The sequence below is a fragment of the Symsagittifera roscoffensis genome, chromosome 4 (assembly GCF_963678635.1).
Source record: "Symsagittifera roscoffensis chromosome 4, txSymRosc1.1, whole genome shotgun sequence".
Classification (NCBI taxonomy): Eukaryota; Metazoa; Xenacoelomorpha; order Acoela; family Convolutidae; genus Symsagittifera; species Symsagittifera roscoffensis.
In genome coordinates this window covers 54,803,144-54,829,125 of record NC_087065.1, presented here as the reverse complement: position 1 = coordinate 54,829,125, position 25,982 = coordinate 54,803,144, and the positions used below count along the sequence as shown (strand labels likewise).

The 25,982-nt window shown below is 33.5% G+C and overlaps 1 protein-coding gene across 4 annotated transcripts in view; it reads right to left on the bottom strand.

Annotated features, from left to right (window-relative positions):
- LOC134845101 (syntaxin-binding protein 5-like) overlaps positions 1 to 25,982 on the bottom strand; it is a 99,739-nt gene that overhangs the window by 64,126 nt on the left and 9,631 nt on the right. For all 4 annotated transcript variants that reach the window (XM_063861952.1, XM_063861953.1, XM_063861955.1 and 1 more), the window contains exons 9-11: positions 6,727 to 6,986; positions 6,263 to 6,489; positions 5,483 to 5,614 (exon numbers count right to left, since the gene is read on the bottom strand). In XM_063861952.1, the coding sequence (XP_063718022.1) occupies positions 5,483 to 5,614; positions 6,263 to 6,489; positions 6,727 to 6,986 (619 nt within the window). The remainder of the gene's footprint in view (positions 1 to 5,482; positions 5,615 to 6,262; positions 6,490 to 6,726; positions 6,987 to 25,982) is intronic.

The following is a 25,982-nucleotide window of genomic DNA, read 5'->3' as shown; positions in this document are numbered from 1 at the left end:
ACGGACAACTTATTTTTTCTCCGCTTTTTTCGAGAAAGAGTTGACTCCCACCCAGTTTTGGTGCAGAATAGAAAATTTAGCTTCGATCATTTGCTCTCGGTTTGCTGAAATTCGACGTGAAACTTGTGCAAAATGGATATTGAAAATAGGCAATTTACAGAAAAAACCTGAATTTTCGCTTAAGTTTGTCCACTAGCGTATGATTAAAGGTTCAACCTTCTCGTTTCAGTCATTTGATATGTTAAAACATTCAAAAACAGATGTATTTTTTAGGAAAAAGATGTTTGAAAACGTTTTTCATTTACCAAAAAAACAGCTTCTCTTTACCTGCAAAATTTTAAATTGATAAAAGTTAGCAAACATTTCATTGAACATAAAATTGAAGCTTCAGTGACTTTGAGAAGCAAGCGATAAGAGTTTACCCGGCAATAGATTATAATGCACTTTTATAGAGGAAACATTTTTAGAAGAAAACGGAAAGCATATTTGATATGTCTGGATAGTTTTCTGAAGAAGCATCATAATGACATATGATGAGTATCCATATCTTTTTATGCTACAAGCTAGGTTTTATTCAGGACGAAGTAACCTGTTGCTGATCTGAGACGCTGTAGAGGTGCTCTCCGTTGATTTGCCAGAAGTATTTCAGCCTATGAAAATTATTGTGTTGGAGTCATGATAGCAGTTAGATGGCTGTAGTGCCACTAGGAAATAACTTGAGAATTTGGATTGCTCGAAAGACCTAGATTTTTTTTGAGACCATATGGATAAATTTGGGCAGTTCGATATATTGAGAAATAAGATATGGACGGGACGAGGCGAACTTGACAATCTAGAGTTACGAATATGTCAACAATTATATGTGAAGACATAGTAGTCGAGTATACAGTTTTTCTAGGGTTGATTTCAGTTTCGCTGTTCCAAGGAATTTATAAGAGTGCTCGTAACTCATCAAAACGCAGTTGTGACGAAGGTGAAGAGGACTATGAACTGATGTGGAATTGTTGCCGAAAAATCCGGGATAGGAATCTGGCGTTTTGCTTGCAATACAGCTTTTGCGGGAACACAGAAATAAGATTCGAATCCGTGAACAAAGAGTCACTCAGGATTTCCACAAAACTGCTCATGGATATCGAGACGGAGTGCCTAATTCATGTTACAGGAGAAAACAATGATGGAGGGTTGAAAGAGCCTAAGCCACAAATGAAAACGATGAATGAAGAATTAGGAAAGTGAAAAACAAAAAAGAAGCAAAAACTAATATGAGGAGGCGCAAAACGCTAAGTGGCCAAGCGACTAAGCTGTAACAAATTGAAATCCTTTGAAATTGATATCAGTTGTCTACTTGGAGGGCAAAGTTGTTTGGAGTTAGAATTTTTGAATGTGCACTAGGCATTTTGAATACTTTCAAGCTTTTTAATGGCTTTGAAGCAATTTAAAAAAAAGACTGCTCGCTCGCTTTATTCGCTCGAATAACGATGAAAAATCAAAAATTTCAAAACGGTTTTTCTCGACACTGGAAAAACTTTGGTTCGAATCACGACTGTAAGGGCTTTAATATAAAATATAATTCAACCCAGTCCGATGATTATTTGTGGAGGTGTTTTTGCGGGGAAAACAAAGAAAAAAAAACACACCCGAATACAAAATTCCTCCCCATTTTCAGTGTTCTGAACGAAAACTAAAACATACCTGAATACAAAGTTCCTCGACATTTTCAAATGGTCACAATGATAAGCTCAAGGAAGTCCATGAATTTCTATTTTTAAACTCAAAGAAGTATTTTTTTCAAAAACATTCGAATTGCCCGAAAAGTGAACTTTCGAATTTTAAAAATGTATATATAACCATAAAGCTCTTATTTTCAGTATAACCCATGATTGATAAAAAATAGCAAAATTTGAGAATAATGGATGTATCAATAGATACTTTCGTATTCCACTGCAAAATCGGAACAATGGAAATCAATTACGCTTTTCGTGCCATTGAAAATTTGGTATTTGAGAACGCACATTGCCTTTTTCTGTAATTAAACTTAAACTTTGAACACAAAAACCAAACCATAAAAAGTTCAGTTTGAGCGTTATCATCTATCCTACTTTTTAAAAAAAAAACAACAACAACACAATTTATATAAGTTTCATTACTATGTTCATTGACAATTAGAAACGTGATCGCAAACTCATCCAAAAATATTAAAACGACAAATAGAGCTTAAAAGCCAAACAAAATGGGAATCGAGCCAAGGATTTCCTATAACGTATCATATCACTCGATTAAACAACCCTTAATTAGCCAACAAAGTTTGAAAAGCGCACAGTAACTCACTGAAACTTAAAAAAAATATTGGATTTTTCCAAGTTTTCAAATTTCAAATGATACGGGCCTTAAGGTTCTTCAATTTTCAAATTTACAGAATAAAAAAACATCGGTGCTCATTAAGTGAAAATAAAAAACGTATTTAAAAAAGTATTTTAAAAAGAGGCGAAGCCGAACTTCGCAGTAATTGCGATGGAGAAATAATGTACTTCAAGAAAAACGTTTAAAAAAATTAAATTGGAAAATTGTTGCAAAAAATTTATGAAAACTAAATAAGCAAAATTAGTTTGTCTTTCAACTGACATTTTCATTTGGAGACATTTACAGTTGATATGCATCAAAGTCTTCAGAAGACACACGATGAAACTATTTCTACACATTAAACTGATAAAAAACGAATTCTGATTTTTTTTTACTTAAGAACTAAAACAAATTAGATTGAGCAAACAACCCACGTTTCTTAAAATACCAAACTCCAAACTTTTCAAAAAAAAAAATAAATTTCCTAAAAACCAATTACAAAATAATTCAAAATCTTAATATTTAATCATCTTACTCAAAAAAACTCGGATCAAAAAGAGGTTGAAAAAACAAGAAAGAGACACTGGCTAAGAACAATCTTATTATTTTGAAAAGTTCTGGAGCCAAAAACAAACGCCAATTTTAGTTCATAAAAACAACTCCGATCGGAAAAAAACTACAAATTTAGAGGAAGAAAAAAATTTAACCTAAACTCAATCGGAACAAAACTACTGCAAAAATTGAATATCAGATGTAAAAAAAAACTCAAAAAATTAAACAAAAAGAGGAAAAAATTAAACAAAAAATGATGAGCTACTTTACCTGCAACAAAAAAATGCGATAAATACAGCCAATCAAACTACCAAAAACAAAAAACGTTTGAATCATTATTGCTATACAAACTGAGAAAAACAAACAGAAAATTTGAAGAAAAAAAAATTCACTCTTTCCAGGAAGGTCTAGAGGCTCTGAAGTTTTCCGAAATTTCATGTAAGAATTCAATCACTCCCATAAAATACCAACGAAAATAAATCGAAAAAAAAACATTCCGAAAATAAGCCGAGGGAATTAAAGCCGACCTCTTCCAGCGCCGAAATTCTACCTAAAATTAAGGCATAAAAATATTCTAAAAAACTCATAACAAGCAACCAAAGCCCCATACCTAATATCAAACCCCTACATGCTACACCAAACATGGTGATATTGATTTGAAATGATTAGCATTTCGTCCATTCTGTGAACAAAGTCCTTGACGGAAAAAAGTCTAGTACCCGATTGCAAAACCCTTGCTTATCGCAAGGGTAAAAAGAAATTTGAGTTATGAAAGCTATAGAAATATATGATTGATTGAATTGACGAAATGGTAAAAAACCCGGAGTCTTTCAAGTTCAAATCTTTTTCTAACTTTGAACTTAATCGAGTTTAAACTTAAACTGCCTGATGATGAGAACATGGCGATCAATATTGCATGTTCTTCCATTTGCTTTAATGCTTAAAGTACAAACAGATCTTCCTCACTATCGTAATTGGTTGCTTGCTTAACCACGAAGACACAAATAGAGCGCAATTAAATTTAACAAAGAAGCTAATCAATGAAAAATTTTCCTCACACTGAAATAAACATTTTAGCTTGCGTGATAACGATTTTTTAAGGAAATGAAAAACCAAGCTGTCAAATTCGAAAAACATGAGCGTGAACAAACTTAGAACTACTTCCTGGAGAGAAATGACGCAACGGACGTATAAAACTGAACACCCACTTCCTCAATCATTTCCAGAAGTGTTCCCCTTGGGTACTACTATTTTAAGCCATTCATTTTTGGATGAAAGACCCCAAAATTTTTTGAAAGGCGACTTCGGCGCCAAATTCACAAATTTCGAAGGGTGAACGCGCGCCGAGAAAAGCAATTTATTAGTCAACATTTTCAACAAAAAAGGCCCGAAAACACCTTTTTTGGCCTGAAAACGCGATTTTTTGGTCAACATTTTCAAAAAAAAGTGCCTGAAAACACCTTTATTGGCCTGCAGAAATTTGGTCAACATGGTGTCTTTCTAATTTGGAAGAGCTCAGAAAATTGACAACATTTTTGGAAAACCCGCCCCATCCTTCGAGAAAATCCTACATCCCCAACTGCAATGGACTGAAAAACAACAAGAAAAACTGATTCACTTTGAATTTCAAAAAAACATCAATCTCAGGCCCTTTTCATTTTTAAGTATCGATGGGTTATAATTCTAATAAGCTGGGAAACCAAAACAGAGCCAATCGAAGATTAGAAAAGAGTATTCAACGCAAGTAAACAGACTGCCACTTTTTTGATAACATTAACCCAACTTGAGAAAACTGGATCACCAGGTAAAGTTTATATTCCGCTGGAAATCTAAAATTTAAATTCCACTTTCGAAACTAGAAATTGTTCATGTTTTTTGCGCGATTTCCACGTTCGTATTTGGAGAGTGCTACTTATGTTACTTTCAGCAGATGAATTTCAACTGAACTCAAAAAGTGCATATATACTTAAGCGCATTCATAAATGCATCAATATGTATGAATGCGCATCTGTAGTTATTAGAGATTTTTTCCAGAAAAAAAAATAGCAAGACCTATATAAGAGTCTTCACTATGTTCATTACTCCTTAAAAATTAGCATATAATTTTGAAACTAAAGTCGATCACTTTTTTTCTGCGCCCTTTTCTTTTGGCATATGAAATTGGTATCAAAAACACATTAAAAAATAAGCTGTGAAAATACAAAATTGAGCGTAAGCAATTTTTCAGCCTTTTTCCTTGGAAAAAAACACGACCTAAGTATCTTCATTTCGTTTCAGTAGCGGATTTAGGGAGAGGGGCGCTGACGCAGGGATGAAGCGTTCGGGGCGAACGCGGATTTAGGAATTCGAACCCCCGCCGACCCAAAGGGTGCCTGCTTTCGAACTATTTTAAGAGATTCATATTTGGCTGACCGACCCTACTTTTCTGAAGGCGTCAATATATAAAAATTTTAAGCAGGGAGCTCGCGCTGAAAAAAAAGCATTTTTTTGTCAACAGAGATCGCACAAACTTAGATATCGACAGAAACCGTACAACAGTGTGTTCTATGTTGTAGTACTGTTGAGTTAATAGTATGCTAAGGGGACTTACAGGTTGAGGAAGCTATTAACTGCCAATGCTGTGAATGGGGGAGATGATGCTGTGTCTTCCAGAGGAGTGAGTACTTGGCAGCAGATGTCTATCTGGAAGCCAGCCGCCACTTTCACGCTTCCACTCTTCACACTGAAACATCATGCAAATCAGGGGCGGATTTAGGGGGGGGGGGGGGGGAGGCTTACGCTTATTCCTCAGGGATTCGACCCCCTGCCGACCCAAAGGGTCCCCCCTTTGTACTATTTTGAGATATCAATTTTTGGTGACAGACCCTAAAATTTTTCGAAATGCGACTTTGGCGCCCAATTCACAAATTTCGAAGGGTGAACGGGTGCCTCGAAAAGCAATTTTTTGGTCAACATTTTCAACAAAAAATATCAGAAAACGCCTTTTTCGACCTGTTTTTCAAAATTTTGCCTGCGGCACAGAAAATTTGACAAAAACAGGGTCTTTGTAGTGCTTTGGGAGAGCTCGGAAAATCAATTTGGACGACCTAAAACAAAAAAAGGTCGACAAAAATGTCGAATTTTTTTTTGAAAATCCGCCCCCCTCGAGAAAGTCCTACATCCGCCTCTGATGCAAATGGTACATACTTAATCTTAAAATACACTCGCCTTATTATGGAACATTTAGCTCCCTTTTTGTGGACAATTGAGAACAAGTTGTGGGGGATTTTTACGTAATTCAACGATAAAGTTCAATAATTTACTTTAAAAAAATATCTTTGTCCGAGCAGGCAGTTATCGTCGATGTGAAAAAAGCAAGCCCCATACTAACATGAGTTTTCCGGTGGAACAGTTCCTATTCATACTCCTGGAGAGGTTGTGTGGATGCTTCTCGGTGGGCGACGCCTCGACTGAGTTCTGATGGGAAACTGGCGCTGAGTTGGGGTGCGGTGAGGTGGGCTGAGAGACTGGCGCCTCTTCTGTGGAAGAAGCGTGGAAAGTTGCCTGCTGGTAATCCTTGCCAGAGGCCGGCCCCGAATCAAATGATACATCAATGGTCTGCAGAATCAAGATAAAATTATAATTATTGATGTTATCAACTGTTTCTACTCAAGATTTATGGTAAAAAAACTGTTCCACCGTCTGAAAGACCAATTCAACGTTTCAGCACATAAGAAAAAATTTATCTCATAATTCAAAATTGCATGCAAATTAGTTTTTTTTAAAAAAAAAAGATTGTGTTATTTATTCTGACTGGAAATTTTGTTCTAAGAATGATAGATATGATATACTGACCGTAATTTCTTTGGTAGTATCCTCCTTGGCGAAGTTGAACAGCAACACTTGTGCACAGTTGCCGGCCGTTGCCAGCATCTTCTGTTTAACATCGAAGTCCAACAACTGAATGGCGAAGGGCTCCTCCTCTGTACTGCCCCCCACTACTCCTCCTCCCCCTCCCCCCGTTGCTCCTCCTACCCCTGTCCCTGATGAATCAACCACTCGACTTCTTTCAAACACGCGCGCCGTCTTCACTTTGCATAGGAATTGGAACGACACTAAAACAAAAAGAAGCATTTAAAAAACTATGAGAAACATATGAAAATGAATGCTTGCGCTGGAAGGCCGCCTGTTTCTCTCGCTGTATGCAGCAAAATCTTGAGCAAAATTATCAGTGAAAACTGAAAGAGGTTATATGAAAGCGAATTATTTGAACTTTCCGAAAAATTATTATGGCAACGAATGGAGAACAGTTATCTCAACAAGGACAAAGTGGTGTGGATGATGCACTGTGGAACTTACTGGAGAAGATTCCAGATGAGCCAACAAGGATCGCAGTTCAGGAAATGGCAGTAAGACAAGGGAAAAAAGATAAGGAATTTGAAGAAAGGTTGGATAGACTCACATTGTTTTGTGATGAAAGGAATCTAAGACTTAGGGAACAGGAAAAATACACCTCAAAGACTGTGATTATTAGAAACCCCCCGTTCGACCACAAAATACAGTGACACTTGCTAAAAACATTGTGGGCTTTGCTAAAAAATACTTTGATATTTGATCTCAATGGTGATAAACTTGAATCATTTTATATACTTCCTAGGACCAAATTATTGCCTAATGATGTGTTTCAACCAGTCAGATTGAAAATTGTGCACTTTCACAAAAAGGATGACTTTTACAATAAATGGAAGTTGTTAAAAAATTGTCTGAATCCATTAAATCGGAAAAACATTTGGCTGAATGAGCCATTGCTTTCAGTCGAGGCTTTTCTAAAACAGTACGCCGATGAGCTGAATCTCATCACTGCAACAAAAAACTGCAATGCTAGCATACTTTGTTACGTTGGGGATAGGGAAGTTTTTCTACCAGTAAAAACAATCAAAGATATTCACGGATAACAACCAATGTTATTCACGGATTAAAGAAGTTTTTCTACCAGATTATTACAATAATTGAAGTGCTTTGTAATACTATATTTGTCGTATAAGGTTTTGCAAATCTGAGAACAGAAAACGAGAGCGGTTTAAGTAGTTCAGGATAAAGTCCTAGAAAGTCAGTCAGCTGGATGGCAACAAATAATTCAGACAAAAATTAACCTAAAGTTTAACCTAAAGTTTAGGCTAGTTTTTAGTTTAATTTTCTCCCTTTTTCAACTTTTTTTTAACTAAGATAGAAATTTAAAATCAACTTTTTTTATGGATAAAATTTTAAAAAATAAACTCATTAAGTCTAAATAAAACTAGTATCACGGTATATACATCTTACATGAAGCAATTTCCGCTGATTAAGATTGTATGGAAATTATAAAAGGGGCAAAAAAAACAAAGTACGATACGTTTTCTAGAAATAGATTTAAAAAATTAATTCACAGAAATTTTTTTTTTCAAATATACTAACTAGGTTGAAAACGAAAATCGATGAACAAAAAATAGTACAAAAGTGTGCGATGCAGGAAGCGATTTTTGCTAAGATGATAATTTAATTACTAGTTAGTCGAAATGGTACGGCATAACGTCACTAGGTGTTTCGAAATTGATCATTGAAAGGCAGGAAGCGATTTCCGCTGAATGCAAGAAAACTTAAAAACTTTTTTTATTGGAAATCAAATGTAGCATTACAATCATTACATCAAAATTTTCTATATATACCCCTCAACGAGGCTTTTTTACTTACAAATCAAATTCAAAATACTCTAGATAAATTCTTACCAGTTCATGAAATAAAAAGCAAAAAAGATACCAAAACATGGATTACAAACCAAATCAAATGTGAAAGTACGAAAAAATGCAAATTGAACAAACTTTATATATAAAATCCCAGAGCAGCCGCAAAACACTTATAGCAAAGGATACAAAACAAAGTTAAATCAATGGTAAGAGATTCGCTTAATAAATATTATGAGACACAAATAGAAACAACAAATTTTTTCGATTTCGTCAAGTGTTAAGCCAACAGTAAAAACAGACGCAAATAAACAATGCAACGTAAGTAATATATCAGCTGAGCTTTAAATCAAAATTTTGTTGACATTGGGCCGAAGCTAGCTGAATCTCTGAATACGTAATTTTTTAAGTGTAAGAACAGTAAAGAATAAATGTTTTTTTTTTGTAAATCTAAAATCAACAGAAACTTTTGAAACCATTGGTAGTTTGCAAAACATAAAGAGCCATGATTGCTATGGATTCTCAAAACTTTCTTCATAAGAACAATTAAGCCGACAATCTGTTCAACTTTGAAAGTTTTATTAATCGAATACTTGAAGAAGAGTCTTATCCGGAATGTTTGAAAATTATTCCAATTCACAAAAAAGGAAAAAAAAGATTCGAACACAAATTACCGGCCAATATCACTTCTACCAGTTTTTAGAAAAGTATTCGAAAAATAATTATACTGGAGGATTGTTGGGTTACTTTGAAAAAATGAAGTGTTTTCGAGCAAACGGAAAGGTTTTCTGTCAAAATGACCAAGAGTTGATGCAATAGTGGAATTTCTCGAATCAATTGAAAACTTTTGTCAAATATGAAAAATAGTTTTTGCACCCTCATTGATTTATAATTTGAAATCGTATCTCGAGAATCGTTATCAATTTGTTCAATTAAATCAAACAAAAAGTAATCAACAAAACAAAATGCTGGGTTCCTGAGGGATCAGTTTTGGGTCCACTTCTGTTTCTCCTTTACATCAACAATCTCCCCGGGATTCCAGAAAACAACAACGTCGTTCTTTTTGCAGATGATACTAATCTATATTGCGAAGTTTCGGAAAAAAATTTTGATCTGAATTTGAATAACATAGGAAGATTGATGGCAGCAAATAAATTTACAGTTAAGACAAAAACAAAACAATTGTATTCAGTTCAAATAAATTGAAATCATTGGAAAAGTTTCGCGCGAATGTCATAAAACAGAAAATGATGTTAGATATTTAGGAGTTCAAACTGATCGCAACTTGAGTTTCACAGAACATATCCGAAATATGAAAAACAGATGCGCAAAATTCATTTAGTTTCTCTAGCAAACTAGAAACATATTATTGATTCAACAACTCGAGAGAGTCTACAAAAGCTACATACAACCGATTTATAAATATGAAATAATGATTTATGGCTGCACCTAAAAAACAAATCTAGATAAACTACAGAAACAAAAAAAAATTATGAGAAAAATCACCAGGAAAAGAAAGTTCGATGAAATAAGATCGACGAGACGAAAATACATATTCTACTTAATCTATGAGTTACATACATACGAAGTATTAGAAAAACTAACAAAAATTATAAGAAAAGAACATACAAGTAAAGATGTGAATAGTTTCATAACATCAAAAGAAAAAAGTAAGCAACTCTTTAGTGACACACGGATTAGAACATTACAAACGCGATCTGTAATGAATAAATTTAATAAAAAGAAAATAAGTGAGCGAATTAAGACTTCGTTTCAATAAGATGGCCTACTAGACTATAAGATTTTGTTTAAGATAATGCAATGCCAAGCAACTAAATTAGACAGCTTTGTTCATAAACTCAGAGACCTATTTCTATGTGATACTGATTTCTGTTCAAAGGTTTTTTTTTGGTAAAACTGGGCCGAATTTTTTTTTTGTTGACTAACTAGTTTGTTTCATTTTAGGAAATCACAAATAAATTTCCTTGGTCTTTATGGTTTAGATCTACATCAACAAAAACGGTTTATGCAAATTTTTAGGTTTCAATTGGGTAAAAACAAAAAATATGGATTCTGATTTTCTAAATTGCGGTTTAAGTGGTTCAGGATAAAGTCTTAGAAAGTCAGTCAGCTGGATGGCAAGAAATAATTAAGACAAAAATTAACCTATAGTTAGACTTCTTTTTTGCTTTTTTCCTGTTTTGTCTCAGGTTTAGGTTAGTTTTTAGTTTATTTTCTCCCTTTTTCGAATTTTTTTAACTAAGATAGAAATTTAAAATCAACTTTTTTTATAGATAAAATTTAAAATAATAAACTCATTGAGTCTAAATGAAACTAGTATCACGGTATATACATCTTACATGAAGCAATTTCCGCTGATTAAGATTGTATGGAAATTATAAAAGGGGCAAAAAAACAAAGTACGATACGTTTTCTAGAAATAGATTTAAAAAAGTAATTCACAAAAAAAATTTTTTTTCAAATAAACTAATTAGGTTGAAAACGAAAATCGATGAACAAAAAACAGTACAAAAGTGTGCGATGCAGGAAGCGATTCCCGCTGAATTCAATGATGAAAAAACCAATATGATTCATTTGAAGCGATTTCTGTTAAGATGATAATTTCATTACTAGCTAGACAAAATGGTACTGCATACGTCACTAGGTGTTTCGAAATTGATCATTGAAAGGCAGGAAGCGATTTCCGCTGAATGCAAGAAAACTTTAAAACTTTTTTTATTGGAAATTAAATGTAGCCTTACAGTCATTACATCAAAATTTTCTATATATACCCCTCAACGAGGCTTTTCTACTTACTAATCAAATTCAAAATACTCTAGATAAATTGTTACCAGTTCATGAAATCAAAAGCAAAAAAGATACCAAAACATGGATTACAAACGAAATCAAATGTGAAAGTACGAAAAAATGCAAATTGAACAAACTTTATCTACAAAATCCCAGAGAAGCCGCAAAACACTTATATCAAAGGATACAAAACGAAGTTAAATCAATGGTAAGAGACTCGCTTAATAAATATTAGGAGACACAAATAGAAACAACAAATATTTTCGATTTCGTCAAGTGGGAAGCCAACAGTAAAACAGACGCAAATTAACAATGCAACGTAAAGAAAATTTATCAGCTGGGCTTTAAACCAAACTTTGGTTGATATTGGGCCGAAGCTAGCTGAATCTCTGAATACGTAATTTTTTAAGTGTAAGAACAGTAAAGAATAAATGCTTTTTTTTAAAATCTAAAATGAACAGAAACTTTTGAAACCAATAGTAGTTTGCAAAACATAAAGAGCCATGATTGCTATGGACTCTCAAAATTCTTCATAAGAACAATTAATCCGGCAATCTGTTCAACTTTGAAAGTTTTATTAATCGAATACTTGAAGAAGTCTTATCCGGAATGTTTGAAAATTATTCCAATTCACAAAAAAGGAGAAAAAAAAATACTCGAACACAAATTACAGTCCAATATCACTTCTACCAGTTTTTGGAAAAGTATTTGAAAAATAATTATACTGAAGGATTGTTGAGTTACTTTCAAAGAATGAAGTGTTTGAGTAAACGGAAAGGTTTTCTATCAAAATGACCAAGAGTTGATGCAATAGTGGAATTTCTCGAATGAATTGAAAACTTTTGTCATATAAGAAAAATAGTTTTTGCACCCTCATTGATTTATCATTTGAAATCGTATCTCGGTAATCGTTATCAATTTATTCAATTAAATCAAACAAAAAGTAATCAACAAAACAAAATTCTGGGATCAGTTTTGGGTCCACTTCTGTTTCTACTTTACATCAATCATCTCCCCGGGATTCCAGAAAACAACAACGTGGTTCTTTTTGCAGATGATACTAATCTATATTGCGAAATTTCGGGGAAAAAATATGATCTGAATTTGAATAACATAGGAAGATTGATGGCAGCAAATAAACTTAAAGTTAACCAAGACAAAAACAAAACAATTGTATTCAGTTCAAATAAATTGAAATCATTGGTTAAGTTTCGAGCGAATGTCATACAACAGAAAATGATGTTAGATATTTAGGAGTTCAAATTGATCGCAACTTGAGTTTCACAGAACATATCCAAAATATGAAAAAAAGATGCGCAAAATTCATTTAGTTTCTCTACTAAACTAGAAACATGTTATCGGTTGAACAACTCGTGAGAGTCACAAAAGCTACATACAACCGATTTATAAAAATGAAATAGTGATTTATGGCTGCACCTAAAAAACAATTCTAGATAAACTACAGAACAAAAAAAAAATTATGAGAAAAATCACCAGGAAAAGAAAGTTCGATGAAATAAGATCGACGAGACGAAAATACATATTCTACTTAATCTATGAGTTACATACATACGAAGTATTAGAAACACTAACAAAAATTATAAGAAAAGAACATACAAGTAAAGATGTGAATAGTTTCATAACATCAAAAGAAAAAAGTAAGCAACTCTTTAGTGACACACGGATTAGAACATTACAAACGCGATCTGTAATGAATAAATTTAATAAAAAGAAAATAAGTGAGCGAGTTAAGACTTCTTTTCAATAAGATGGTCAAACTAGACTACAAGATTTTGTTTAAAATAATGCAATGCCAAACAACTAAATTATACAGTTTTGTTCATAAACTCAGAGACCTATTTCTGTGTGATACTGATTTCTGTTCAAAGGTTTTTTTTGTAAGACTGGGTTGAATTTTTTTTGATGACTAACTAGTTTGTTTCATTTTAAGAAATCATGAATAAATTTCCTTGGTCTTTATGGTTTAGATCTACATCAACAAAAACGGTTTATGCAAACTTTTAGGTTTCAATTGGGTAAAAACAAAAAATATGGATTCTGATTTTCTAAATTGCTCTCAAATGGCACCTGGAAACAGGCTTGCAGCCTTACGGTGACCATTCGAATCGGCGCTACCAAAATTGTGCATTTATAATTGAAAATTTCTGTAATCTGCCTGATTCGTAAGCGAAATTATAATAATTATTATACTATTAACAGGTCAATCCTTCGTGAGTAGACTTTAGCTCAACACGCCATTATTTATCATGATTTAATCCAGTTTTTTTATTTGCTTAATTTAAAAGTATTTTACAGTTGAGTCCAAATTACCAAACAATCATCTCTTCTCAAAAATAAATTTAATGGAAGCTAGTTGCTATCACAAGCATTTAAGATTTACAGACGTTCAAATGGCTATAATGTACATAGAATATACAGAATGGTAGCGCAGCTTATATTGTTTCATCAGATGCATGAAAGCCAAATCGGGTCGGCATTAAGACTTAAATTAGCGATCACTGTAAAGCGCCAGAGCGCACACACCATACTTTACTTTGAGGTGCCAGACATTTTTAGGTCTCCGGAGAATTTTCTGAATAGTATTTTTTAGATCAGAATCGAGACTGCTTCTATTGTGTACGCAGATAAGAGCTACCTAAGGCGTGAAATGAAGCATTCAGAGAAAGTTTTTCGCTGGAACCAATATTTTTACCGCACTAAGCTAATTATTCGCAGCAATGCCACCCTACTCTTATCAAACGGCTGACCAGTTAGTCGATGTATCACATCGAAACCAAGCGGACTCGAAAACTATTCATTGTTGTCTCATTGAATTTAATTACACCACTACAAAATAGGTAATGATTCATTACATCACTAAGAAGTCCAAATCTAGATATGTACAAGGTCTGCGCAATAATTCTTAACAAGCAACAATATTAGTAAAGTAAAACAGTTCAACATAGCCAAGAGACAGCTGGAAAACAGTCATTGAACGTAACTAAACAGAAAAAAAAAACACCGAACTGTTTTATGAAAAAATCTGAAAGGTGGAAATTCAAAAAAAAAAACGTTTAAAGCTCTTTGAATTTGAGTCTCACGCATTTACCAATCAGCTACGCACGCTTAATACATGGCAAACACTAGCCACAAATAAAGCAGAGAACGAATGCTATAAAATTTCCAATGCTAGATCGTGATTATAGCAAACGTGCCACCAAATAAGGAGTTGGGTTTTTAAAAAGGGTCGCAGTAATACACTACGCTGATTGCTCGCTAATTGTAATTAACTAGCATAAGTATTTAAAAAAGTTTATAACATTTTTTTGTCAGTTTTTTTTGCATTTTTGTCTCGATTTTTTAAGTTTTATTTAAATTTGTCATCATTATGTATTCTCAAACGGGTTTTTCTCGACAGATTTTTCAATGTTTTTCAACGTCGTTCGAATCACGACTGAAAATGCTTTAATATGATATTGCACTCGACCCATTCCGATGAGCATTTCTGGTATCTGATTTTGCCAGGAAAAGAGAAAAACTAAACACACCCGAATATATATTTCATTAAATAAGCTATTCGAAATTACTCAAAAAGCTAAAAAAAATTGAACGGTTGAAAGCAGTCGTCCTCCCGCCGGCAGACTACTGGTAGACAATATAAAAAGGCTCACGCATTAGCAGATTTAGGGATTCGAACCACGACCACCCAAAGGATCCTCCACTTTGTTTCACATCCATTTTCGCCCGATCGACCCTAAGTTTTTTTTAATTTCGAGAAAAATTAAACAGAAGACCGTTGCATTGACTTAGGTTCATAATTATATGACAATATTTGTTGATTTTTTCCCTGGCTGGAGTTTTGTTCACACCAGACAATTTATTCAAACTAATTTCGACGCCTTACAAAAAGTAAGAACTTTGCAGATCTGAAATAGAGTTCCAAGTATGATAATCTCAAAAGCAGATTAATAAAAAAAAGTTGTGCCCTTAATTAAAACTCTCATAATTCTCCAAAAATCACTCCAACCTGACAGCTCTGAACCAAAAAACGCCACTACTTCTCTACTTTGCATGCAAGCTGAGGTACCACGTTTATTACCGTGGAATGGCCACTACAAAGATATTTTTCAGCTGACTTCATCTTTGATGAATTCGACGGAAATAACCTTTTGGAATGTCCATTTTGAAGGAACTCAAAATTATATTTATGGGCACTCAGACTCAAAACAGAACATCAGTGCAAAGGGGATAGCGCCACTTCCTGTTAGCTAAAAACGACAGAAATATATGAAATTAAAGCATCAAGTTACATGTTTATACTCAACTATTCCGATCAAAAATTTCACACACTTTCAATACCACATTAGAATAAGATTGCAAGCTGGTAGTAAAGGAAAGATGAAGGCAAAAAATTTCGAAACTATAAATTGTATTTTAAGCCTTTTAGCATTTTATCCGATCCGGAAGGGAGCATAGAAATTGCGATTTTCTTGAAACTATCCAAAATTAGGCCAAATTTACGAAGTCAGGCTAGAACAAATTTTGTCAAGACTAGTAATACAGTACAAAATGCAAGAGGAAATCAAAGCACTAAAAGCAGCTGCAATGAAAAATGCGCACAGCAAAAAAAAACAATTCTATGATGTGACAACTCAGCTGACAAAACATAAGCACACAAATATTAGGCCGACTATTTGATTTGAACCCGAGTATTTCCAGCTTTAAAAAACACGCCCTGGTCAGCTTCTACCACAGGACCATTGACGTCTCAGGCGTATTCATTATTTCCAGGCTAAGACGCTAGCAAACTACAGATTATTCAAGTGATTCTGTTACACTAGTTGTTAACCCGGAAAAAGTGTATATTCCGATTTGATAACGCTTGCTTATCGCAAGCGTAATTAAAATTCATCTGGAACAAACAATGGTACCAAATTCAACTCTATCGTTAACATAGTCAAAAAACAGTCGGAAAAGAGTAAAAAATCATAAGCAAACAGAAAAAAAATGAGCTTTTTGGGAAAAAATTCAATTTTGAAATTTCAAAGTAAACATTATTTGACCTTAAATCTCTTTGAACTTTGAGCTATTTGAGAAAAAAAAGGTTGATAGGGGATCAAAAGTAAAACTTTAATTCCGCTGGGAAATTTGAAAACTTAAATCCAATTTCGAAAATAGAAATTTATCACTCTATCATGGCCTTAAAACTTTTTCTGTTCGATGAAGGACTTTTCCTTCAATTTAACAAAAGAAATAAACTGAACTTGAAACTAAATAAAAAATCAGAAGAAAAATCAAGTTTGAGCGTCAAAAAATTTTAGGACTTTTACTGGAAAAAAAAAGCAAAAAAAATTATAGCAACCTAATAAAAGAGTCTTCGCTACAAAGAAAGAAATTGTCATTGTACCGTAAGAAAAGTTCTTTTCAAGTTCAGTTCATTTTTTTTTGTTAAATTGAAGGAAAAGTCCTTCATCGAACAGAAACAGTTTTAAGGCCATGATAAAGTGATAAATTTCTATTTTCGAAATAGGATTTAAGTTTTCACATTTCCCAGCGGAATAAAAGTTTTACTTTTGATCCCCTATCGACCCACTTTTCTCAAATAGTTAACTTTTTCAAAAACGCGTGATTTTTAAATTGTTTTTATTGCATTTTTTGTAAGGGAGTTCAGAAACTCCTTCCAAATTTTTAGTGCTGTTTGAATTGCAACTCAATAGGCTTCAACCTGATAAATCAAACGACCTCATGTAACATAATTGATTCAATTGATTTTCCCTGAAAAATACACCTAAAAAAATCATTTCCCACTTTCCCTGGTGGGAGCAATACATCTACAATTCTCATCTTTTGAACATTTTTCAAGTTTCTAAAGGAAGAAAAACACATCAAGTTGAAAGTTTTAACATTTTATGAATGGCTCTTTTTCTAAACTTAACCCAAATAACAAAAACTTGGTCAAAATATTTTTTTTCTGTGGTAAATTTAGAAATCCGCGGTGAATTTAAAAACTATAAGCCAACCACGTTTTTGCTCCATTTGCACTTTTGTGAAACTGCATCCTTTGAGTGTACTCTTGCAGCACCCAATTACAGGGCTGGTAATTTCAAATTTTGTGATTTATTACCTTCAATTTTTTTTAATTCTTTTAAAACCATAAAGTCTTGTGAAGCTTTTATATCTAAGTTCATTGAAAAACTTAAGAAGACATATAAAACATCATATCTCGGAAACTAGAAGCAATTGAGCAGTCGCATTTGGACGCAAGATTAGCAGCTCCATAGTACCCAACTACATCGTTGGGAATTCCAAATTTTGAGAACTGGCAATTTTCAACTTTCTAAAAAAAAATTTTGAGAAAAATATAAAAAACGTTATATCCGGAAATTCACAAAAAAATTGAGCAGTCATACTTGGAGGCAAGATTATCAACCCCAGTGAAGACTCTGACATCGCCCAATTACAGCGTTGGAGATTTCAAATTTTAATTTTTTCTTAATTTTTTTTTTTTGAAAAAAGTACATAAAAAATGTCATATCTGGAAAACAACATAGCTTTAAGCAGTCATATTTAGAGGCAAGATTCGCAACCCCTACTACTATTCTGAGAGCTCAAATACAGGGTTAGCAATTTCACAAGTGAATTTTAATTTCAACTAGCGTGTAACGCACCTCCGGTACTCATAATAAACCGCACATATTGGAAATTAGATCTGCATTCTTTGAGTGTACTCTGACGGCATTCAATTACAAGGTTCGTAATTACAAAATTTGCTAAGTTTTTTACTCAAGTTTTTCATACAAATTTTGAAGAACCATAATATTTTTAGAAAAATTTAAAATGAACTAAGAAACGTCACATCAGGGAAACTAAAAGCAATTGAGCAGTCGCATTTGTACGCATGATTTGCAATTTTTGAGAGTACTCTTATAGTACCCAATTACAACGTTGGGAAATTCAAATTTTGAGAAACTTCACCTTAAGTTTTCTGAAAAAGGTATTTTTTGAGAACTAGAAAAAATTTCGAAAACTGCCATGACTTCAACAGTCTTATTGATGGTAATAATCATAATCTTTGAAAGTACTCTGACAGCAGACAACTAAAGGGTTGGGAACTTCACTTTAGTGAATTATTTAGTAATTTAGTTTTCTGAAAATGTCCAAAAAAAGAACACAAAAATCGTCTCATCTCCTAAACAAAAAAGATTTGGGCATTTTGAGATTCGGTTATTCTCAGAATTGGAGGCCGAATTTGCAACCCTAGAGATTACTCTGACTGCCCCCAACTACAGGTTAGGAATTTCATGAAAATTTTTTGAAAAAATCACAAAAACGTAAAATCGGGAAAACTTTAAGGTTTTGAGCAGTCATATTTGGAGGCAAATTTCGCAATTCCTGAGATTACCCTGACAAAGCCTCACTACATAGATCGTAATTTCAAGTTTTGTGAAATTTTTTATATCTAAGTTTTCTGAAACATTTTGAGAAAATCCTAAAAAACGTCATATCTCGAAAAATACAAATATTTGACCAGCCATATTCAGTGGCAAGATTCGCAACCCCACGAGAGTACCCTCACAGATTCCAATGATAGGATTGAGATCTTCAACGTTTTGGAACTTTTTAGCATCTAAGTTTTTTTGAAAATTTCGGAGAAAATCATAAAAAACGCCGTTTCTCGAAAAATACAAGGATTTGAGCAGTCATATTTGGGAGCAGAAATAGCAACCCCTGAGAGTATTTTGACAGAGCCTAAACACAGAGATGTGGATATCAAAGTTTGTGAAATTTTTTATATCTAATTTTTCTGAAAAGTTTTGAAAAAAAGAAATCCTAAAAAAAACGTCGTATCTCGAAAATAACAAGGATTTGAGCAGCCACAATTAGAGGTAAGATTCGCAACTCCTGAGAGTACTCTCAAAATAACCAACAACAGGAATGAGATCTTCAACGTTTGTGAAGTTTCTGAAAATTTTTTGAGAAGTCATAAAAAAAACGTCATATCTCGAAAACTACAAGGATTTGAGAAGTGAGATTTGGAGGCATGATTCGAAACCCATGAGAGTACCGTGACAGTACCCAACTACAGGGTGGGAATTTCAAAAAATTGAGAAGTTTTTTAAAATCAGATTTTCTAGAAATTTTTGAAAAACCTCGAAAATTGCCTATCTCGTTAACTAAAAGGATTTGGTTATTCATATATGGAGGCCAGAGTCGCAAAACCTGGTAAAACTCTGACAACAACCCACTATTAGTTTGCTAATTTCAAACTTGATGAAAGAAACACGAAAAAAAAACTTTAAATTTAGCAATATACACTATAGCTTTAACGTGAAAAAATTCTTTTGTACAACATGCAAAATAACATGTTGAAAAAACCTAAACATGGCGAGATAGTGAAGCCCGTATTTAAATACATAATAGATAGACAGATGAAAGTTAAAAAATTTGGAGACGGGTAGAGGGACAATCAAATTAATTAAAAAAGCAGGTATACAGACAGACTTAATTAGACCTCGCAAAAAAATTACTGAAAATTAATGACCTTGCGGAAAACTAATTGAAAATTTTTCTTAAGCATTGCAATATATGATATAGCTTAAACATGAAAAAACTCTTTCGTTAAACATGCAAAATTATTATACTTTTATGCTTTGTGACATTTTTTATATCTAATTTCTTTTAATAATTTATTTTAAAAAAAACATAGCAAATCTCACATCTCGGAAACTAAGAACATTTGAGAAGTTGCATTTTGAAGCAAGATGAGCAAATGAAACTCTTGAGAAAATAATCTCATAGTACCTATCTCCAAGGCTGGGAATTTCAAACTTTCTGAATACTTTTAAATCCTAATTTACTACAAATAAAAATAATGAAAAACGTCATATCTCGAAAACTACAATGATTTGAGCAGTCAAAACGGGAGGCAAAATTCGCAACCTATGCGAGTACCACTGACAGCGCCCGACTAAAAGGGTACGAAATTCAAATGATTTAAAATCTAATTTTCTGAAAAATTAATAAGAGATCATTAAACACGTCATATCCCGCTAACTAAAAAGATCTGAGCAGTTGTAATTGTAGGCAACTTCGCCTGAGAGTAATCTCACAGCCACCAGCTAGAGACTTAGAAATTTTAAAAAATTGCAAAACATATTCAATATTTTAAATGAAATTTTCTGAAAATTTTTTGAAAAATTCATAACAAACATCATGTCTTGGAAACTAGAAGGTTTTGAGCAGTCATATTTGGAGGCAATGTTCTCAGCCCCTGAGGGTACCCTCGCAGAGCCTAACAACAGGATTGGGAATTTCAAAGTTCTGTAAAGTCGTCGTATCTCGTCAACTAAAATGATTTGGGCATTCATAATTGGAGGCCAAATTCGTAACCCTTGGAGAAACCTGACAGCATAGCACTATTGGGTTGCAAATTTCAAATTTGGTGAAATAAACACCCAATTCAAACTGAAAAATCGAAACAAAAATTCTTAATCATTGAAAAATGCTCCCATGAGATATTAAAAAAATATATGAAAATCTAAGATTTTAATTCTTTTGCGTGTTGACGGATGAGGGAGGGGTGGAGTAATAACTTAATAATTTTGAAACTTTTCCTCAAAAATGTTTGGTAGCAAAATACAACTCAGGTACTTATTAAGCCTAGATACACTATAATAGAGGTAAACGGCATATTCAAAACCAAAAGGAGATATCTTCACACCGTTAAAAACTCAAAAGGTAACAAAACTTTCAACAGGAAAAAGTCCAGGACCGATTATAGGACGCTGACTTAAGTAGAAAAAAGTTCGTTTTGCAATTTCCTTGTAAAAGCATTAAAACGCCGTTCAGCAACAATAAAATCTAACTGTATTCAAAGTTCATCGCATTCACCGTAAATAACATTAGCATGTGACTACTAAAGGGCGACAAAGTAGGGGAGCCTAACTAAACCTAATCTCAATAAATTTATTCAAGCATGATAAGAAGTATTTTAAAATTTTACTCGAGCGACACTCTTATTTGTCAATGATGGATGAATGGAACACGTTCTTTTCCAACTGGGAGACAAACGCGGTTAGTTGACCTGGGAAACAAATTCCAGACTAGATTGAACAAAATCAACACAGGCCGTTTGTGATAAGAGCAATCACCCAGCACCTGCGCTAATTTGCATTACTGAGCTGCTCAAAGGCACCCCGAGTATGGCAATATTCCAAAGTACTCTTAGTTTAAATAACAACAAAAAAGAGTATTATATATACATCATGTCCTTAGAACTTCACAACCAGTCGTTCAATTACAAAAAATATAACATATATTTTTAAAAAGTAGACCGGCCGGTTAAATTTGCATATTTTTGCATTATGTATTAGTTAATGGTACTGCTTCAACCACCAGCTAAAAATAAATCAGACAATATTTCATCAGTATCATATCGCATTCATGACAACCTGACACTACAGAAAAAAAAAAGACTTTATTGCAGTTTAGGACAATTTATAGCATCTAATAGACTAATTTATACGTCTGACATTATAAAATTGTGCATGATTGCGCATATTAGGGGAAATACTTGGCGCACCGGTAGTAGAAAAGTGCTCATGCGTTTTTTTATTAATTCAATATTGGTGCGCGTTTTTGTTCACGTTGATTTGGGGCGGCGAAAAATGAAAAGAGCATCAGTTAAAGGTAGAGAGCGGAGAGGCAGCATGAATACGGGGAAAAGGAACGGTTAGTAAGAAAACCAATATCGTGATATTATTCTCAAATTAGAGAACAAACAGCCGCTTAAACAGAGAAGTAGTCACAAGCGGATCATGCATGCAATAGCCTGCAGTTGTTCTATATCCTTGACAGAATAAGTACCATTTCAAACACCTCCACCGCCGCCACCACCGCTAGCGGTTATGTATTTAACTTCTTTTACGTCACATCAAGTCACGCCACATCACAGCCCTTACATTTATTCCTTTGCACCTACATGTGCTGACGGGAAGGGAAAAACAGAACAGCTCCTGGTAATGGTCTTATGGGACTATTAAGCCAAATTACACTTCTCCGCCCATCAAAAACTACATCAATCATGCAAATAAAATCAAAGTATTAACCGACCCTAGAGCACTATCATAACACCTAGTGCTCGTAAATAGGACGGCAGGTTCACTGTTGCAATTATCTGACTGGTTCGCTCTTTCTCAAAAACAAGGTGTGCAGATCTCGAAACTAAAAAAAGTGAAATAAATTGTTTCATTTCTCCATGATTCGCAGCAATAAGGCTAATTGTTGTGATAAACTTATTCAATAGTTTCAGAGACAGAAGATGCTAATGAGGCACTACACAGAATCAGTGCAATCAAAGAGTCCACCAGCAATGGGTTCATCTTTGAGGAACAAAACCTTATTCGAAAAACCAATTAAAATTATTAAGTTCCAAGCGCAAAACATGTCATTTTTGGGGGAAATAAAAAATCACAAAGCCAAATGTAGTGGAAAATACAATCAAAACGCGCGCATTATCTAACCGCGTTGTCTATGCTGGATCAAATTAGACACCCATTTTTTTGTAAATTTAGACGCAGAGGCCAGCGAGGCTTTGAACCACTTGCAATACATCATAAATTAACACGGCAAGCTAGCTGGCAAAAATAAGCAGCAAATCAAACTCGATGATAATTTTGAAAGAAAAGATCTACCAAATTTTATCATCACGATCTACCAATTTTCCATCTAAATGAACAAAAGAACACAATTTACAACGCGGTAAATAAACCGACAAAACTTCGGTAAACGAACATTGTGCCTAAAAACCTGCCTTAAGAATCTGAGCAATGCTTTTCGAATTTCAATGCCTTAATGCTTTTCGAATTTGAAGACGAATTCATCATTGACATTTTTTGACAAAATTAACTCAATTCGAGAAAATTGGATCAGAAAAGTTTTGCTTCCGCTGGAATCTAAATACTAGAATCCAATTTCGAAATTGAAGTCATTCACATTTCTTCGCGTCATTTCCACGTACGTATTTGGAGAGCGCAATTTACCTTACTTTCAGCAGATGAAACGGAATTGAACTCATAATGTACCTATGTGCATTCATAAATGCATAAACTTGCATGAATGCACACCTGTAGTTTTAGAGGTATTTTAAGACTTTTTCCTGAAAAAAACACGATCAAAAATCACCAATACCTATATAAGCGTATTCACTACATTCACGACTTTTGACGACGGAGACTATGGAATTCGAGCACAAAACATTAAAATTCTCAGTGAACTCAAGGAAACCAAAAAGAAAGATGACCAATTACAGAAAACTAAGTCAGTTTTTATTCGGTTGGTAAAGATTAAAAATTAAAATCCACTTCCGAACCTGAAATTTGTTGAAAGTTTTAATTCCAATTGTATTTATAATAATATAGCCTAAATTTCTTTCCTGTAAGCAAGTCAAATTAAATTGAATTTGAAAAATCAAAAAAACAAATGGCGAAAAATCAAATTTGATTTTTTCCGCGAAAAAAAAACAATTAAAACCACGACCTAAATACGTGTCTTCACTTCGTTTATTGATACTTAACAAGACTGCTTTTGTATCAGGGGAAAGGCTTGAATGTTCCGACTGCCCCCTAAATCATATCGAATAGTTTTTGGGAAAAGAAAACAATGAAAACCTAAAAATTTTGGACAATATCAAAGTGTGAATTTTTGAACGTACGAAATTAATACGAACAATTAGCTAGCCTCAATTCAATTCTGAACGATTTTGTTGTGCGGGATAATTTACCACGAATAAATAAATCACGTTACGCTCTTAGCATTATAAATTCTTCAAAGCGCGCCTAATTTAGACCAGAACATGGCTGGCCAATTAGGCAATTTTCAAACCTCCAGAACTTTACAAAAAAAATAATCGGAGGTAAAATATCTTTTTATATTTGAACTCAAGAAGCCGATATCTTTAATGCGGTATGAAAAATTATGTTGAAAACTATTATTTCAATCGGCGAAAATTGACTGAATAAAAAAACCACACCGAGCATAAAATTCCGTTTTCTTCGAAAGTGGGAACAATAATAAACAATTATGTGCTACTTGAACAACAAGCAGCTGATCAATCAATAAGCAGGAAAACTTGTTTTGATGTTTTTCTGGTAATTCCGAACATACGAGACATGAAACCCTCTTGATGAAGAACAAGAGTAGATACTTGCACTCAAAGATTTCATTGCACTTTTCAACCTTGGAAACTGAAAAATTATCGTACGATACTGGGTTTAATCCAATACCAGTCAAAAATTAGGCCCAGTTAGAGACAGGAAAGAAGTATTTAAGATTTGACTATTTTCTAAAACGCGCAAAGCGCAAAATACCGGTGAAAGAGATACTTAAGAGTAGAAATAATGCCGAAAATTGGCGTCTTCTTATCGTAATAAGACAGACCAATGCTTTGCTTCTTTTCGAAGTGACGAAAGCAATCTAAGAGTGACTTTTAATGGGCTCCTAATACAGACAAAAAATTTGTTGAATTTCGAATTCAACGATAAACCGAAATACGACGACTAGTTTGTTTTTAGATAGTTTTCCAGCAAGCTAATCAAAACAAACTTTTTATATGGAATTCAAAACATCGACTGATTCTCAGAAAGGTGTTTTCAGGCATCTGTCAAAATACTGAAAAATTAAAGAGGCTTTTTGAAACTTGATATTGATGAGCAAAAAGGTGAAGTTCTTAAGCAACCTCGGCTTTAAACAATTAAATTCTTCACATTTTAAGCTGTTTTGATAACTCATACCAGTTTTTAAAAGGAAGTTTTCATGGAAAATGCTTAAAAATTGACTTAGTTAGAGCGTTTCGATAGTTTGAATTGGTTTTTAATTTTGAATGTACAAGCCTGTTTTTAAACAAGAAAATTTTAAAGACTTCACGTTGTTATGGCCGCCTGAATCGGCTCCCAATCAACAAATTAAAGTATACTTAATTGAATTAGGCGAGTCGTTTTGATAGCTAGAATCGCCGGTTCAAAGAAATTCTTGAAATGAATATTCAGTAAAAATTTAGAATTAATTTAAGTTGATAGCTTGAATCGTTCGCAAAGAACTGAACATTTGTTAGCTTGAATTGATTCATCTAAAATTAACTCAAAAAACTGAAAAAATGTTTGGAAGAATCAATTTAAGCTAACATAAGATGAATTATATCGATGTTCAGTTCTTTGAACATTGATATAATTCATCTTGTTAGCTTGAATTAATTCTTCCAAACAATTTTTCATTTTTTGAGTTAATTTTAAAAACTGGAATCTATTCGATAAAAACAGTTTTAAACAAAAGTAAACAGACGATGAACCATTGAATAGTACATACGAACTGTACATCTGGTCATTCAGTGGTTTCCTAAAAAGGTCGACAAAATTTTTTAAAATTGCACCCGTAAAAAAATCGTAGACGCCACAGATCATAGATAAACTCTCAAAAGCACCCCCATAACTTTAGTAAAATGATGACAGGTATATTATAATTTTACATAACACAGTCAATATCTTCATATAAATGCTTCGTTAGAACAAATACATTGATCGCCGAAAC